Consider the following 16,722-nt stretch of genomic DNA (forward strand, 5'->3'; position numbering starts at 1 on the left):
ATCTGTCCATGTCTACATGGCCTTTAGTCTGTGTATGATCACATCCTTCTCTTCTTTTAGACACACTAGTCATATTTGAATAAGGCCATCCCAATGACCTCATTTTAACTTATCTTTACACACACACACACACACACACACACACACACACCCCAGATTTAAAAAAAAAAAAACCTCTGAGGCCATTTAGTGCTGTAATTATCTCCGTAAAGACACTATCTCTAAATATAGTCATATTCTGAGGTTCTGGGATTAAAACTTTAAAATATAAGCTTGGGGGTTTGGGGATTACAGTTCAGCCCATGGCAGTTGACAAGGTATGACTTAGGCACATAACAATGTCAACTCTCTACAGAACCTGGCAGCGTCTGGTCAATGAAATAGAAAGTATTACAAATAGAGTGGAAGTCACAGTCATGGTCGAAAAGGAAATGAATTCTCAGAGGTGTCAGGGTCACAGGACAAAGATAGGGTGAAAACCCTTTATGCTGATTCTCCAACCAACACGGAGTTCCATGCACTGTAGTTCTGCCTAAGCACGCTTGGGGGCATGATGAATATTCAAAACAAAGTCAATATCCACTTCACCTTTTCAGGAAAATGTCACTAGTCAATTAGGCTTTATTGAAAAGATTTAGGTTTTTGCATCTTTACCTTGCTTTCTGCTTTGTTCCTGTTTTCCAAGTGAGTTGATGCAGGTTTCTGAATTTTAAACTTTTACTGGGTCACGAATATAGTTGTCACAGTGTATACACTAGATTCCTCATAGTCTAGTTTTGTATTTTGATATCTTATATGAATTTACCATCTGTACATAAAATATATTTATATGTATTTATCATCGTTATGCCATTAAAAGAAAATTATGAAATTTAAAAGGTTATAAAAGAGTAAGCGCATTTCTAAGTCTAGGTGCTGTGCTAATTTGTAATGACGTATGTGCTGTGCTGATGGTGAGTAAGCCAGAAAAGAACCTTGGGTTCCCGCTCTGTCACTTTTCATTCCCTCAAGACAGGGTTGCTCACTGAACCTGGAGGTAGGATAGCATCCTTCCAACACATGCTAACGATGCTTCTGTCTCCACCTCCTACTGTGCTAGGGTTACACCTAAGTGCGGTAATACCCAAGTTTTTATGTGAGTGGGAGGGATTTGAACTCAGGTCTTTGTGCTCACGCAGAAAGTATCCTTACTCACTGATCAGTCTCATCAAACCTCTAACATGCTAATTTTTACGATTTACATTAGCTATCTTTTCTTCTGTCATCTTTCTTTGCGTGGCTCAAGAGTAAGGCGTGAGGGTATGTATGTGTTAACCTCATTTGCGTGGCTCAAGAGTAAGGCGTGAGGGTATGTATGTGTTAACCTCATTTGCGTGGCTCAAGAGTAAGGCATGAGGGTATGTATGTGTTAACCTCATTTGCGTAGCTCAAGAGTAAGGCATGATGGTATGTATGTTAACCTCAGTGGTTCTCAATGTATCTTCTCACTCAAGTGTTCCTAAAGATTTTTTTTGCTTGTGTGTTTATTTTGAGATAGGGTCTATGTAGCCCAGGCTGACCTAAAACTTGTTATGCATTGAAAGATAACTCTGAACTTCTGGTTCTCCATCCTCTCTCTACTTTTCCAGCGCTAGGGTTGCAGATATGTGTCATTATTCCCAGTTGGTATCGTGAAGGGGAATCTATCCAGTGCCCTGTGCATGCTAAGCAAGTGCTGTGCCCATTCCTCTAATGCTATAATTAAGTTTTTGTTCTTCTTTCAATCTGGTGTGGATATAATCTTTTTTTCAAACTCCACTTCACCATTGGTTGCATGGATTATATTTTAAAAAAATCCTCCATAACTTACACATTATCTACTCAGACTTACCAACATTATACTAAAGTTAATCATAGCCAGACGTACAATAACCACACCCATGAACATGTGGAACATTCAGCTAAATTAAGTTGAACTAAATAGTTATCAGCCACTTGTGTTTGCTTCCACGCTTCTAGTGGACGCACCAGATAACAGCAAAAGTTTCTCAGCACTTTACTGTCTCACTTTTATATAAAGAATTGTTTTTAAAAGTTAGAAATACCTATTATTGGTATATAATGGCCTAAAATTTACACAGAGTGTCACTGTATTCATCTATATTGGCAATTAGACAAGGAGTTGATGCCCTTGTAGGCTGCAGTTTTGTTAAGAAGTCACATTTTGTAAGTGAAGATGAACTTGATATTACTTAAATTTTAAGGAGAAACAGAAAACTTGGTGATTATTTTGAGGCCATTATTTACATTGACTGAATAGAGTGATTTAGTATCAGGTCTAAGAGAATGAGATTTTCAGAGACCATGGAAGTTATAAGAAAGAGAGAGAGAGAGAGAGAGAGAGAGAGAGAGAGAGAGAGAGAGAGAGAGAGAGAGAGAGAGAAAGTATATATATAAGGAAGAGCCCAAACCTTTTTAGATTCTGAATATTGAAGGTTAGTAGCAAATAAACTAGGTTAAAACTATCAGAAAAAAATTAGATATGAAGAAATGTGTAACCCCGCCGGCAGGGTCAGCTATTCAGGGTCCTCTGAAGGGGCGCTACCTGGAAGACATGGGCTGAAGAGAAGAAGGAGACCAAGCAAGATTATATTTGTCAAGGTCTCGTTTATTAGGGTGAAGGTTACAGCTTATATAGCCCTTGAAAGAGGAACTTGACATGGGGTGGGGGTAGGAGTAGAAACTTTGCCGGGGTAGCAGAAGGTCATCAGTCAGCACCTGGTGTAAGCCAAAACATGTGATCCATTAACATTTTTCAAGATAGTTGGAATAAGGGGAGGGTTCCATTAACAGATAGTTCTCAAGATAGTTGGGATATGGGGCGGGTTCTCCGCAAACATCCTTAGGGCAATGACCTCTGCTATCCTTTAGGACAATGGTCCCTGACAGAAATGTTTAATATTTTTTTCTCCTATGATAAAAGAAAAACATAACCTCTGGTTTTATTATTTATTTCTTTTCATTTGAGGTGAAGTTTTCCGTGCACACCTGGTAAATTCTTTTTATTCTCGCTCATCTGCACTGCCCTCTGTTTTCCACCATTTGTTTCAGTTGTCCTCCAAGAAGAAGGGAGTTGTGTGGCAGGAGAAGGGGGCATGGCTGGAAAGCAAACACTGGATGAGCCAACAGGAAAGCACTTGGCCAAGGTTCCTTCCTCACACTCAGTACAAAACATGAAGCTAAGTAGGGTAGTGGTGATGTACGCCTTTAATTCCAGTATTCAGGAGGCAGAGGCAGGCAGATCTCTGTGAGTTTGAGGCCAGAATTTACTACAGAGTAAATTCCGGGATAGCCAGGACTACACAGAGAAACCCTGCCTCGAGATAGATAGATGAATGATGGATTGATAGATAGATAAATAGATAGATAGATGATAGATAGATATAGATAGATGACAGATAGATAGATAGATAGATAGATAGATGATAGATAGATGATAGATAGATAGATAGATAGATAGATAGATAGATAGATAGATAGATAGATAGAACAAAACAAAGCAAACAACAAACAAACAAAAAAAACATGAAACTAAATGAACCTGAAATCCAACATTCTTTCTCTGGAAGCAAACAGTTTGACTATGTATATGACACTAAATCTTCTTAAGATCCGATTTAATAAATAATGGTAAAGGATCAATGCATGATTAAGAGCTATCAGGATCTCTATATATAAATGTATTCCTATGTGAGCTATGGTAAAAAGAAGACAGCGTCATTCCCCAAGCAGCTGCAGTGGGCCATGAGGAGCTGCTGCGGTTTCCCGAGGGGCCCACAGTTCCAGGAGCCACGTGGCGGATGAGAGGCAGAGACAGCCATGCAGAGAAAGTAGGTATTTATTTAGTGGGTTGTGGAAGGAAAAGGGGGTAAAGGGAGAAGGGGGAAGAGCAAACAGAGGAAAAAGTGGGGGAGAGCAGCCAGCAGCAGCTACCTCTTCCTCTTCTAGGGGAGCGTGAGACAAAAGGAAGAGGCTCAAGCTAGAAGCTGAAGGATGATTTGCTTGACTCAGCGGATGAGGGAGGGAGTGGGTGGGGCTTGTCTCTTAAAGGGGCAGGGCAGACCATTACAATGTGTTTATACATGCACCGTTGTATCATTAGAAAAAATCATAAAAGTCGAGATTATTTCTAACTTCAAATGACATAAGAATATACAATATGCAGTTAGAATTACTTGATCTTTTAGAAAATTTAAAGTCCCAACATTTTATTTGTTTCTAAGTACAGAGTCAGTAGAATCATTAAGATGCTTTTATAGGAGGTGTGGGCTCTGGTTTTATTGCTGGTGGTGGTGGTAACAGTGGTAAAGACTTTTGTAAAAAAAAAAAAAATCTGACTTGCAGGATTGAAAGGATCTATCTTTACGTTTTACAATCTGGGGGCTTCTAACAACAAAACAGAAGCCAGGACTAACAGAAAGATTTAAGAAGTTTACCAATATTTTAAGTTAGCTTTTAGGTTGGCATAATAATCTTCCAGAAAGATCTTCGATGAACTCAGGTGACCAATGAATGAAAAATAAGAATTTTAATAAAAAACAAAGTGTGTTGAATTAAACAGAAATTCAAAGAGAAAATAAAAATTTCAGTGGAAGAGCCCACTGGAAAATAGAATCAAGCTGAAGGGAGCCAGAGGAGAAATGTGAGGAGAGAAGAAGGCCCGAGAGATGCGGGATGCTGCCGAGCACCATCGTGCCCATGACACAAGCTGTAGGTGCAGAGCAGAGAGAGGGTCCGGAAGCACAGCCAAGGAAACAATGGCCAAAGCACCAAGGATTGGAAACACAGTGGAGTGGAAGAAGAATGAAGCCCTGGGGACCCCAAATTATATGAGCTCAAAGGAGTCTTCCACAAAACAAGACACATTATAATCAAATTGCAGAACACAAATACAAAAGAAAATTTTGAACATGGCAAAAAACAGCCTTCATAACACGATACATCCATTTCTCAAGGCAGAGAGAAATTAATCTGATGTGTTAAACATGTTCAAAGAAAAAGAGCATTACCAGTCAAAACTATTATAGCCCCAAAGCCATCTGGTGAAAATAAATTTATTAAAGAGGATACAGAAGACCACACTACTGAAATGAGGTGTGCATCCACTTGGCTGGCTTGATTACTTTAAGAAGGACATGGGTTCATGTCATTCAGTTACCTAGAGAGAGGAGTAATCATAGACCAGGTAGTGCAGTAATTTCTAGTCTCTACATTTACCACTGATACTTCTCTAACACATTCCTGATGTGAATTATATTTAAGTGAATAATTTTGCTATTGTGATTCCCTCTGAATCATCTGTAGTTCCACAGATACTTTATCTCTTTAGTGTTTAATCTGTGTGCTATATTACTTCAACACATACACGCATACCTATTTGTACGTAGCCTGTTACTTGGTCTGCATGTATGTGTGTGTGTGTGTGTGTGTGTGTGTGTGTGTGTGTGTGTGTTTTACAAGTATAGATCAAGTAGTGGGATAGATGGTGGGTCATATCTTCTGATATTTTTAAAACATATTTTTGAAAGAATGGAGCTAAGAAGAACAAACAAAAAAAAACCTCTTGCGAAATGGATTACTGCTATTTCTGTATCACTATATTTAAAGTTTTTACTGGTGGGCAGAAGAGGTGGCCACCAAGTGAAGTAGACTGACCTAGACTGATGTTTCTGGAACCTACATGGTGGAAGGAGAGAATTGTCCTCTGATCTACACATGTGCGGAGGTGCAAGCTCCACATGTGTACACACACATGCACAGGCAAATAAATAAATAAAAAGTCAACAGTTCAATAAATGTACTTTTATATTTAAATTTTTATTACTTTGGAAAGAAAAATAACACTTTGAAATTGGTTTTCTGCTGGAAAAAAAATTTTATCCAGGCTATGAAATATGATTTATCCAAGGTCCTTGTTTACCTGGAGCAATGTGAGAGGTCCATAGAGTAGCAATGGCTTGTACTCGTCGTGGGTCAGGCAGAAAACAGTGCAGATAGAGTGACGATATAACCATATCACTATAGGAAGAGTTCCTGAGTCTTCAGGGTATGATCTTGTTTCTCTTCAGTTGTGTAATAATATGTGTTGACTGTGAAGTAGAATGGCAAAATTCGCAACTTCCCTGCAAGCCACTTCCTCAGCGTGACCTTCACTTGCCTGCTTTCTTACAGGTTGTCATTCTTAGCAGTTTGGGAAGATTTATTTAAAAAAAAATTATCTCCACACATGTATCCTTACTTCTTCAACATGTTAGGGGAACGCTTAAATGTAAATAAACACAGATTTTCTTTTAAGAAAATTCTTGTTTTGAATATTACACACCCCAACTTTTGAAAAACAGCTGCCAAATCCTGTTCTATAACACAATCCTTATTACAGCAGATTGTTGGGCACACTCAAATCTTTTTTAAAATTAATTTTTACTTTGATATATATGTACTGTATTTATACCATTTATTCCCTCCTGCCCCCTCTCATCACTTCCATATTTATCTCCAGTCCTTGCTCTCTCTCAAGTTTATGGCCTCTTTTTCTTTAATTATTAGTGTTGCTGTATATCATATGAACAAATGTATAAATACAACCTACTAAGTCCATATAGCGCTGCTGTGTGTATATGTTTTTAGGACTGTATATGTTGATGTTAGGATTGTATGTGTATGTTTTAGGATCTACTTGGTATTAGATAACCAGGTAGAGGACTCCTCACTGGGGAAGACTCAGTAACCATTAATTGTTAGTAGCTCTTCATGTAGGGGTAGAGCCCCGTGAGATCTTCCCCATTCCCACTGGCATTTCAGCTGGTGCTGTCACTGTTCAGGCAGCCATATTATTGACGTTTCATGGATACGACTTCCCTGTTGCATATAGAAGACACTATCTCACAACAGAGGCCCTGGTCCTCTGGCTTTCATCTCCCTTCCATGATGCTCCCTTAGTATAGAGGTTGCATTGTATCATGGGTCAACTGAAGCTGGGTTCCTCACAATGGGTTACTCTTTGCATTTATGAGTTGTGGCTTTCTTGGGCAGGGGGGGTCTCTGTCTTCGTTAGTGGCAGGGAGGTGGTCTCAGAATATGGCTCCTCAACCAGCAGCACCGGTGCCACCTGGACTTTGCAGATACAGATATGCTGGCTGGTCCCAGAGGGACTGAACACAACTCCTGCGGTGGGGAGTGGTTACCCGTGTGTTTCAACACTCTTCAGGAGGTGACAATATACAGCCATGTTTCTATGAGAGCATTCTCCAGTCGGCTCTCCGACCCCATGGGGTGGCCTGGATAGTGACTGGAGAACAGGGAGAATGGAGAAAGACGGGATCTGATCCTTTGTGGGTGAGAGCTGTAGCCACACAGATCTTCAGGTTCCAGGAGATGTATTTCCTAAAATTTCTTTTGCTTGCTGGTTTCAGGTCCGCATCCTGCTTTGGACATGGAGCTCTATGGCAGAGCTGAGCAGGTGTGCAGGGCTTTCTCTGCCCTTGTGGACCAAATCACCTTACCCAGCATGGAGTGAAAAGGAATTCAGACTGAAAGGCTTGGTGTGACGATAAAACCCGTATTCAAAATCTGAATTTAAAAGAATTAAGTCTTTAGCTTCTCTTTAAATAGTTGGTATGAGGGTGTGAACTTGTTTGGGTTATTTTCTTTAACCTCTCTACTCATGAACCCTAGTCCTTCAATGTAGAGTTAAACTTAGAGGGTGAAGAAGTGCAAAGGAGGGAAAAGAGACCACACAGCAGCAGATCAAATCCAGGTAGCTGATTTCTATCAGATTGCTATGCTATATATCTCGGTAATAATATTCAATTGTGTGATCTACATGAATGCAAAAAAAAAAGCCTTCAAGTGTCATTTGTATGGCTCAACCTGTTAAACAACGGGTTTAGCAAAGAACTGAACACACACACACACACACACACGCTTGAGTGCATATAAAACTGATGAAATCTATTTAAAATCTGGATTGTGCCATCGTCAATTTTCTAGTTGGGATGTTGTAGTATAATTATGAAATGTTCATAGTGGGAGAAATTGAACAAAGGAGACATATATATCTCTGTACCATTCCTCATAATCATATACAAATCAACAAGAAGCTCAAATATTTTAAAAAAATGTTTCTTTCTAAAAACATCCATGTCTGATGGGTTTTATCAAAAATGCTCAAATGAGTGCTTTCCCCTTGTGTTGAATTATTGTTGATGGTTATATTGATTTCTAGAATAATATCTACCGTGAAAAACACGTAGTTTCTAAGGATATTATATACATTAACATTTAATTCTCATAACAGACCTAAGGAGTCCTTAGCTTCTTTTATGAGGATAAAAGAAAACATAAAGAGGTCAAACTTCCAAGTTGTTCAGCCAGCACTTCATGCCAGATTTGAACCCTGTGCCTGACTCCATACTTGTCCCTAGTCTCTTATTTCTCTCAATAAATGTTGCTGTGACTTCAATGCTTTGATTTTCAGTCCTTGTTACAGAATGAGTCACCAGTCATTCCTAGGATTGCCTACAAAGTGAAATAAGGCCCAGACATGTTTAGCATTGTGTTTCTCTCAATCTAATGCCAAAATTATTTTTTCTTTTAAATGAACCATAATTTTTCTTTAGGTTTTGCCACTTAATATAGTCATTTTCCTTCACGTATCATCCCAGAATCTTCCTTGCAAACTTGATAAGTGCACACCATAGCACAGGTCAACAGCTAATTGCTGCCCACTGCCTGTTTTGTACAGGCTATGTGCGAAAAAGTGGTTGTATCTTTTTTAATGACTTAAAAGGTCAAAAGAAAAGACTGTTATGAAAGTTTTATGGATTCAAATTTCAGTGTCCACAATAGCATTTGAGCACCTTTGACTCTATTTCATCCAGTTCTACTTAGGCAAGAGGCACAGTACAGCCCACAGAACCAGGAACACTCATGTCCTGACTCTTTGTGAAAAAAAAATCAATGTCTTAGTTAAGGTTTCTGTTGCTGTGAAGAGGCACCATTACCACAGCAACATATTTTAAAATTTTTTTAAAAACAAATTTATTCATTTTACATACCAACCACAGTGCTCCCTCCCTCCCCTCCTCTCACTTTCTCTCCCACCTCCCCCCCAAACCATCTCCTATCCATTCCTCAGTAAGGTAAGTTTTCCCATGAGGAGTCAACAAAGCATGGCACATTAAGTTGAAGCAGGATCAAATTCCTGCCTGCTGCATAAAGGCTGAGCAAAGCATCCACCATGAAGAATGAGCTCCAAAAAGTCAGCTCATACACCAGGGGTAGATCCTGGTCCCACTGCCAGGACCCCTCAAACAGACCAAGCTACACAACTGGCTTCCATATGCAGAGGTCCTAGTTTGGTCCCATGCAGGCTCCTCAGCTGTTGGTCTAGAGTCTTTGAACTCCCACGAGCTTGGATCAGTTGTCTCTGTGGATTACCCCATCATGATTTTGATATCCCTTGCTCATATAATCCCTCCTCCTTCTCTTCAACTAGACTCCCAGAGCTCAGCCTGGTGCTAGGCTGTGAATCTCTGCATCTGCTTCCATCAGTTACTGGATTACGGTTCTATGATGACAGTTAGAGTAGTCACCAATCTGAGTAGAGAAAAAGGTCAGTTTGGGCACCCTCTCCACTATTGCTAAGAGTCTTAGCTGGAGTCATTCTTATGGATTCCTGGGAATTTCCCTAGCATCAGGTTTCTCCCTAATCCTGTAATGACTCCCTGTATCAAGATATCCATGCCATGCTCTCCCACTCCATCCCTGTTCCCTCATGTTTCCCCATCCCCTCCTCTCTACCCTACTCTCTTGCCTCAAGTTTACCCAGGAATTCTCTTATCAAGGAAAGCATTTCATTGGGGTGGCTCACTTAAAGTTTCCGAGGTGAAGTCCATTATTGTAGAAGGAGGGGCAGGCTGCGTCCCGCCACCCGGCTCCCGCACCACTGGCTAGCTATACCCTAAATAATTACATGGAAACTGTATTCATTTAAAAACTGCCTGGCCCATTAGTTTCAGCCCTTTATTGGCTAATTCTCAAATCTTGCTTTAACCCATATTTAGTAATCTGTGTAGCACCACAAGGTGGTGGTGGCTTACCTGGAGAGATCTTAACCTGCGTCTGTCTCCGAGAGGAGAGGCATGGCGACTGCCTCACTGCCTTCTTCCTCCCGGCATTCTGTTCTGTCTACTCCACCTACCTATGTTCTGACCTATCAGGCCAAGCAGTTTTCTTTATTAATTAACCAGTGAAACAACAGATAAACAGATGACCCTCCTACATCACATTATCATCGTGGTGGGACATGGCAGCGTGCAGGCAGACATGGTCTGGAGAACTGGCTGAGATTCCTACAACTACAGGCAAGAGAAATGGTCTGTGACCCTGGGTGGTTGGTATCTTGAGCATGTAGGAGACCTCAAAGCCTGCTTCCATGGTGACACACTTACTCCAACAAAGCCATGCCTACTCCACAAGGCCACACCTCCTCATAGTGCCACTCCCTTTGGGATTATAGAGGCCAATTACATTCAAACTACCACAATGAAAAACGCAAAAACTGCTAGCTTGTAGTATGTAAGACCACGATGAGGGAGAAACCATTGACTGAGAGTTGTGTCCTGTCAGTAGGTTTTAATGAATTGGATGAAATACCTTAGAGAAAACAGGACAGATGCAGAGAGTGAGCCTATGTATAAAAGCAGTTGGAGTGCTAGCTCTTTAATGTTCTTATTCTCCCAATCAACCAAAACCTAAGACTGCCCTGCCACCCACCACCATGGCATCTCCCCCACCACCCACCACCAGCGTGTCCCATCCCATGTTGTTAGGACCCAGCTAATCCTCCAGTGAAACTGCATCTTCATTTTATTTTGCTTTTCAATGCAAAGGACAACCACTTATAGAGCCTTAATATTTAATCAAACAGCAATTGCATAATTGAAAGATAATTATGCTGTCTTATTAGCATTTGGACACAGTTTGTGCTAATATTAAAGATTTAAATAAAGAGAATCCAATAAGACCAGTTGGGAGCCAAAGCTTTTATTAATTTTGTTTTCATTAAATGAATGTTTTCTTCCCCTGTGGTTTCTTCCTCATTCCATATTCAAAACTATTCTCTCAGATAAGGTCAAGAATGAAAGTGATACCACGCATGTGAATCGTCCGTCCAGGCCAGTGTCATAAGCAATGGCTTGTGATGCGTGTTGTGATGCGTGTTATGCAAGGTAAGTGTGCGGCCCTCTAGTTCGTCAGCGCGGCCAGGCCTCCCCAGGTGAGTTATCAAACAACCTAGAGAGGAAGCTCTCATCCCCCAGTCATCTTCGGGAGGTCTTTAGCTCCTGTAGACACCGTATGAAGACACTGGCTAGCAACCAAGAAGCTGGAAACAAAGGACTCTTGGAGAACTTAACGTGATCGTCACCTCTGGACATTCACTTCACTTCAAATACATAAATGATCAAAGGAAAATATTCCCTATTTTAATTTCAAGATTTGCGTTAGCTCTGAAGGTGGCTTTCTTTTCTCTTTACTTGTAGCTTCACTTTTCCAGTGAACCCAGATGCCTGCCTGTGCATATACACGCTTATCAAATCTTCAATCAGCTCTTTTTTCTTTGAGAAAGGGGTTCTTAGGAGCTGAGGATTTGCACCTGAAAGTAGAGAAAAGGAGCTTAATGAATTCATTAAATCACCCTTAGGTTAGTTGTCCTTCTTAAAGAAAGAACTGATGTTTTTGCTACTCCAAATTCACAAGTCTATATACAGTTAGAACATATAAGTAATTTTGTATTTGTAATATTTTCTGTCCTGTGAATTTTACTTGTATAGCCTAAGTTAATTAAATTGCTATCATTTATAATATTTGTCAATTAAATTAGTGTGTTTATCACTATTTTATCATGTTTAATATAGAAACATAAAGCAAGCATTTTAAACTTCCCATAATACAACCTTCCAGAGATAGTGTTACCCTCATTTCATGCTTACTCTGTGAGATGTTCAACTATTATTTTATTGGGGATGTTTTTCTTATAGATACTATTGGAGTGAAGGGTCTTGTGCCTCATCATTGGCTGCAACTTGTGACACTTCCTGACAATCAAGTTACAGATGGATGCTTGCTGAGTATGTGGCTTAGGAACCTTCTTAGAGTAAAGCAGAAAATAAGATCTCTTCATATTGCTGAAGCAGTGTGTTCTGTGTTTAGTGTTTAAAAATAGGAACTATGGACATTGGTTAGGCACTTATTACAGACATCATCAGATTATAAATCTAAATTTTAACTTTTCTTACTACCCCTTCCCCTTAAAACCCTCACAACTGAAGCCCCAAGAATATAGATTATCTGCCCCACCCCCAGTCCCATCTTTCTTAGTGGCAAAGCAAAATCTGCTAAAGGAAGAGGGCACAAGTCTTTTTATTTGCAGAGAAATCTTCACAGCCTTCTGAGTGAAGTCTGCTGTTTCCTCTTTGGGAGTTATCAGTGTACTATCCTAAATCAGTCTCTCACTCTTGCCTTTTCCCTCCCTCTCCCCCTCTCTCCCCTTCCCTCTTGTTCTTCCACTCCCTCCCCTCCCTTACCCTCCCCTCCCCTCCCCTCCCCTCTCCTCTCCTCTCCCCTTCTTTCCTCTCCTCTCTTCTCTTCTCTTCTCTTCTCTTCTCTTCTCTTCTCTTCTCTTCTCTTCTCTTCTCTTCTCCCTTCTCCCTTCTTCCTTTTCTCCCCTCTTCTCTCCCCTCTCCCCATCACTTTCCATCTCTTCTTTCCCTCTCCCCCCTTTCCAGAACCATAACCCCATCAGAATGTAGAGGCTATATATAACCTGGGTATATAGATTCTATTCAGAGGTTCCATAAAATGTATTAGTCAGTATCCAGCGATCATTAGCTAATGTCTTTCTAAACTAAAAGTAATCTTTGGAATCTTTACTCATAACGTCAGCTGTAGCCCTCAGAATTTTTAGAGCTCTCATGTCTGGCTTCCTCTGTCCCTGCTTATTATTGTTAAAAACAGTTATAGGGTCCCAGTCGTTGTCCAACTCGATCACTTATTCTTGGGGATAAAACTTTTCCAGTGTCTCCAGAGTTAGTAAGGGCTTTTCATAGAATCTCAGGACACTCAAACAGAGAACACAGAGAGACTTGGTGATCCATCTAAGTTCCATATCCTCCTCTTTCTGATGAAAAGTGTAAGAATACGCTAATTTTCTCAAGATTCTATACCTATTTGATGTCGCTTGTTTTCATATTTGATGATGCAATAGTAACAAATGTGATACACTATGAACAGTATCTCATGGGTCACATATTTTAGCAAAAAACAATTCATAGGAAGAGTTCATAAATGGCTTCAAAGTAAATGATTGTAAAGACGTAAGAACAGAAGCCTTTTGTATATTACGTATGCAGTAATTTTAGCTATGTCCTTTTGACCTAACGCTATGATTTCCCTGAGAACTAGGGAGACAAACACCTCTTCACTCCCGGCAACTTCGCAGCACTCCATCCCCAGGAACAAAAGCAAAATTCACTAGAGGATCCGCCATGGTACATCCAGAGCCTGCTTGAACCACTAGAGATTGAATGAGGCTTCTTGAAAGGAAATCACAGTGTTCCTGTAACTATTTAACTTTCGAACATGTATCTCCTTGACCCAAAACCCCATCCATTGATTAGACCAACCAAATGGAAAATCTCATTTCCTAATCTTCAAACAATTGCTTGTGCAAAACATTAAAATAACTTTAATAAAGGGAAATGTTAGCTTCTGCTACTGAGCTCTTTCCAGATCAGCTTCTCCTAAAGTTTGCAGAGCAGCTGAGTCTGTCTCTACTCTCCAGTGAAGAGCAGAAAAGTGACTCCCAAAGCTGAAATTTTAGAGGCATAATTTTTTTCATGTTCAGCTGATCACAATAATATTTTCCTCACTTATTCTGTAGACATTTGTTATAATTATGGAAAGTGAAGGCAGGATTTCTACAGCACAATCAGAGGGCTTCAGAAGAAGAAGACGTATGACCTTCCTAGCTGATGCCGATGCCTGGGCAGCTTCAGCTCACTGTGTTTTTGATACCCAATGTTTAAAGATACCCAACGTTTAAAGATGGCCATCATGTATTTGTACTTCAGTAGCAAGTCTGCTGAGAGAATATTTCATCTGAAAAGTAAAACTAGGAAAAGTTATTGTGACCCTTACTTTAAAAATAGGCGTAGAGAATTGTCTGGTTTTTCAGCTCAGTGAATCTTGAGGGATTTTTAGTTAATGAGGAAAGAACAAGCTATGGATTTGATAAGCACCCTGTAAAATCTTAGGAAAGGGTAGCTGTGCAACTGTTATTGGTAGATCTTTCTTCAGCTGAACCATTTTAGAGACATATAACAATGCTCACAATTAAACATTCGCTAACAAAGCTTAGTTAATTTACCACTAGTACACAAATAATTGTAGCTATACCTGGACAGACCCTGCTACTAGATTTGGAACCTTCTTGAAGGAAGGCACACTGTATGACTAGGGCTCAGGTGTCTCTCATAACTTCCAGGGGCTCACTCCCTCGCATTCTAATTTTGTGAACGTAGCATTTCTCCTAGACCTCTAGAGAAGACTATATTTCAATTAGTATATGGTATTCACTGCAGTTAAAAAAAAATCCCCCAACTTTCAAGAAGCTACAACCTTTTAAAAATTAAGTACTTAGTAGAAGTTAATGACTTATTAGTGATTCATTGAAGCAACAACAAGGAATAAATATACGTAGGTTGATACTTTTGCTCTAGACATCATCGGTTAAGTATCTCTCAAGATGCTCCTTCATTTGCATGAAAGTGATGCTTTGTTCTCAGTTTCAAGGGGGCAAGAGTCCCCGTGCTATAAATATCTCCCTGCCCCAACACCTACATACTTCTTACTATTTCCACGCCAAGGAAGCATCAACTTACATTCAAGTTAGCATTAAATAAAAAATAAGTCTTCATTTGTGGGCAAATCTTACATCTTTACATTGCAATTTATACATCGGTCCCCACTTCCTCTTCCTAATGACTCTAGCACAGGAAGTGCTAGAGTGAACACACTATGTTGACATAAACAGCTATTCTGTTATATGAACCCTCTTGACATCCACCCCTTTAAAGCACCGTAAGTGAAAATAGCTTCCCCGGGGCACTTCCCTCTTCCTCATGTGTCACACTGGATGGCCCGGCCCATGCACCTTGTTTAATCCCTGAATGCAGCACTGTGGAGCTTTTCTCTTCTTTCTTTTCCTTTCCAGCCAATTCCCTCCTTCCTAAGCCATGGTTCCTGGAAAGGACACAGTCCACATAGATGTCCCAGAAGAGTTGGGCCAGGTCCCAAAACAGTGCCCCATGCTTCAAGTTCTCAGATGACTTCAGGTAGATCATAAAATCCCAAAAGCCAGAAACAGTGTTGGAAAGACGAGGTTTTCGCATTTCCAAGAGGAGCATCGAGGAGGACTCCCAGCACTGAGGATCGGCTTGGTTAAGAGCCAACAGGTCTGTCTGACTGTGACAGAGCAAAGGAGACACACAGCACATTCCTAGAATGAGCAGGGAGCAGGTGAGGCTCAGGGGGCAGTGGATCACTCTTCTGGTCCCAGGATCAGCCATGGTCCTGAAACTGTACACATGGAAACACATTAGTCCAGGCTTGTTTTCCACTCCTTAAGAGAGATGAGTGTGCCCTTGAGAATCTCAGTCCCAGGAGAAGAAGCAGCACACCACTATTACTAATTAGGAAGAGACCTTGCCCTTTTTCCATGCCACAAGCCTCGTTCTCCCTAGATGACCCATTCCCAGTCCTGGTTGTGCACAGCCAAGACAGCTAGGCTGAAAAGAATTCCCAAGATGTACTCCCTGTGAGATGGTTAAGTGGAGCCATTTCCCCTAGAATGCAGGTTAAAAATATACTACATGAAAATTAAAATTCTGCCAAATGACTTTACTTGTTAATATCTTAAACCTAACCTTTTAATACAAAACTACACTACAATTAAGAATTTTATAGCTTTTGTCTTTGTATGTTTCTATGTTCATAGTAGCTTTTAGCTTTTAAAAGATGCTAGACTTATAAAACTTTATAATAGGAATAAACGCACAACTTATACCTAACTTGTGGATAAATGTATTTTGAAACTGAAGGACAAAGGAAAACTGATAGACACTTTGCAAGCCTAAATGCTAAGCAATCCTGATACGACTTTAATAAAGATAATGCTTTCTAATGTCTCTCTGCCTGCAGCGAACCTCAAGAACCTAAAGGGAAATGCTGTCTCTCCCTCCACTTTTCTGGCTCTCACTGTCTATTGTAATAAAGCCATCTGAACAACCACATGTCCCCTCTAACTTGTTCTCCTGTTGTCACTTAGACTAGTGCAGGAGAGGTTACACCCTTGAAATTATAGAAATTACAATTTTCCCCAAATTATCTCATTTTCCTTCAACTTTACAAAATGTGTATCACAGTTAAATTCAACATAAAGAAATACAGGAGGACACACACCCTGCTTACTTCCACATCACATTAGTGATTTTTGACACCAGTAGTCAGGCTCTTTCTTCTCTGCTCAGCAGTGCCACAGATGCAGACACTGCTAAAGAAGTATTTCAGAGCTTGTCTTTGAACATGGTCTTCCCTGGTGATGTTTGAAATAGCAGACCACTC

General features: G+C 40.3%; 2 protein-coding genes across 2 annotated transcripts in view; one reads left to right on the forward strand and one right to left on the reverse strand.

The window, feature by feature from the left end:
* Nucleotides 1-7,555, forward strand: part of Dytn (dystrotelin) — a 49,859-nt gene extending 42,304 nt beyond the window's left edge. Inside the window, exon 12 of the mRNA XM_038338346.1 lies at nucleotides 7,452-7,555. Coding sequence (XP_038194274.1) covers nucleotides 7,452-7,555 — 104 coding nt within the window. The remainder of the gene's footprint in view (nucleotides 1-7,451) is intronic.
* Nucleotides 7,556-11,543: 3,988 nt separating this feature from the next.
* On the reverse strand, nucleotides 11,544-15,668 carry Fam237a (family with sequence similarity 237 member A). The gene is made up of 2 exons (XM_038341063.1): nucleotides 15,254-15,668; nucleotides 11,544-11,695 (listed from the first exon to the last, which is right to left on the reverse strand). The coding sequence occupies exons 1-2, from the start codon at nucleotides 15,666-15,668 to the stop codon at nucleotides 11,544-11,546; spliced, it is 567 nt and encodes a 188-aa protein (XP_038196991.1).
* Nucleotides 15,669-16,722: the final 1,054 nt, after the last annotated feature.

This window comes from Arvicola amphibius, chromosome 8 (genome assembly GCF_903992535.2).
Source record: "Arvicola amphibius chromosome 8, mArvAmp1.2, whole genome shotgun sequence".
Lineage (NCBI taxonomy): Eukaryota > Metazoa > Chordata > Mammalia > Rodentia > Cricetidae > Arvicola > Arvicola amphibius.

Bases quoted from the DNA above. Each gene is read 5' to 3' on its own strand.
- Fam237a (XM_038341063.1), bottom strand. From the start codon at position 15,668: ATGGCTGATCCTGGGACCAGAAGAGTGATCCACTGCCCCCTGAGCCTC. The intron at 11,696-15,253 runs GTGCATGGGCCG...CTCTACTTTCAG, and splicing joins GCATTCAGGGATTAAACAAG to GTGCAAATCCTCAGCTCCTA.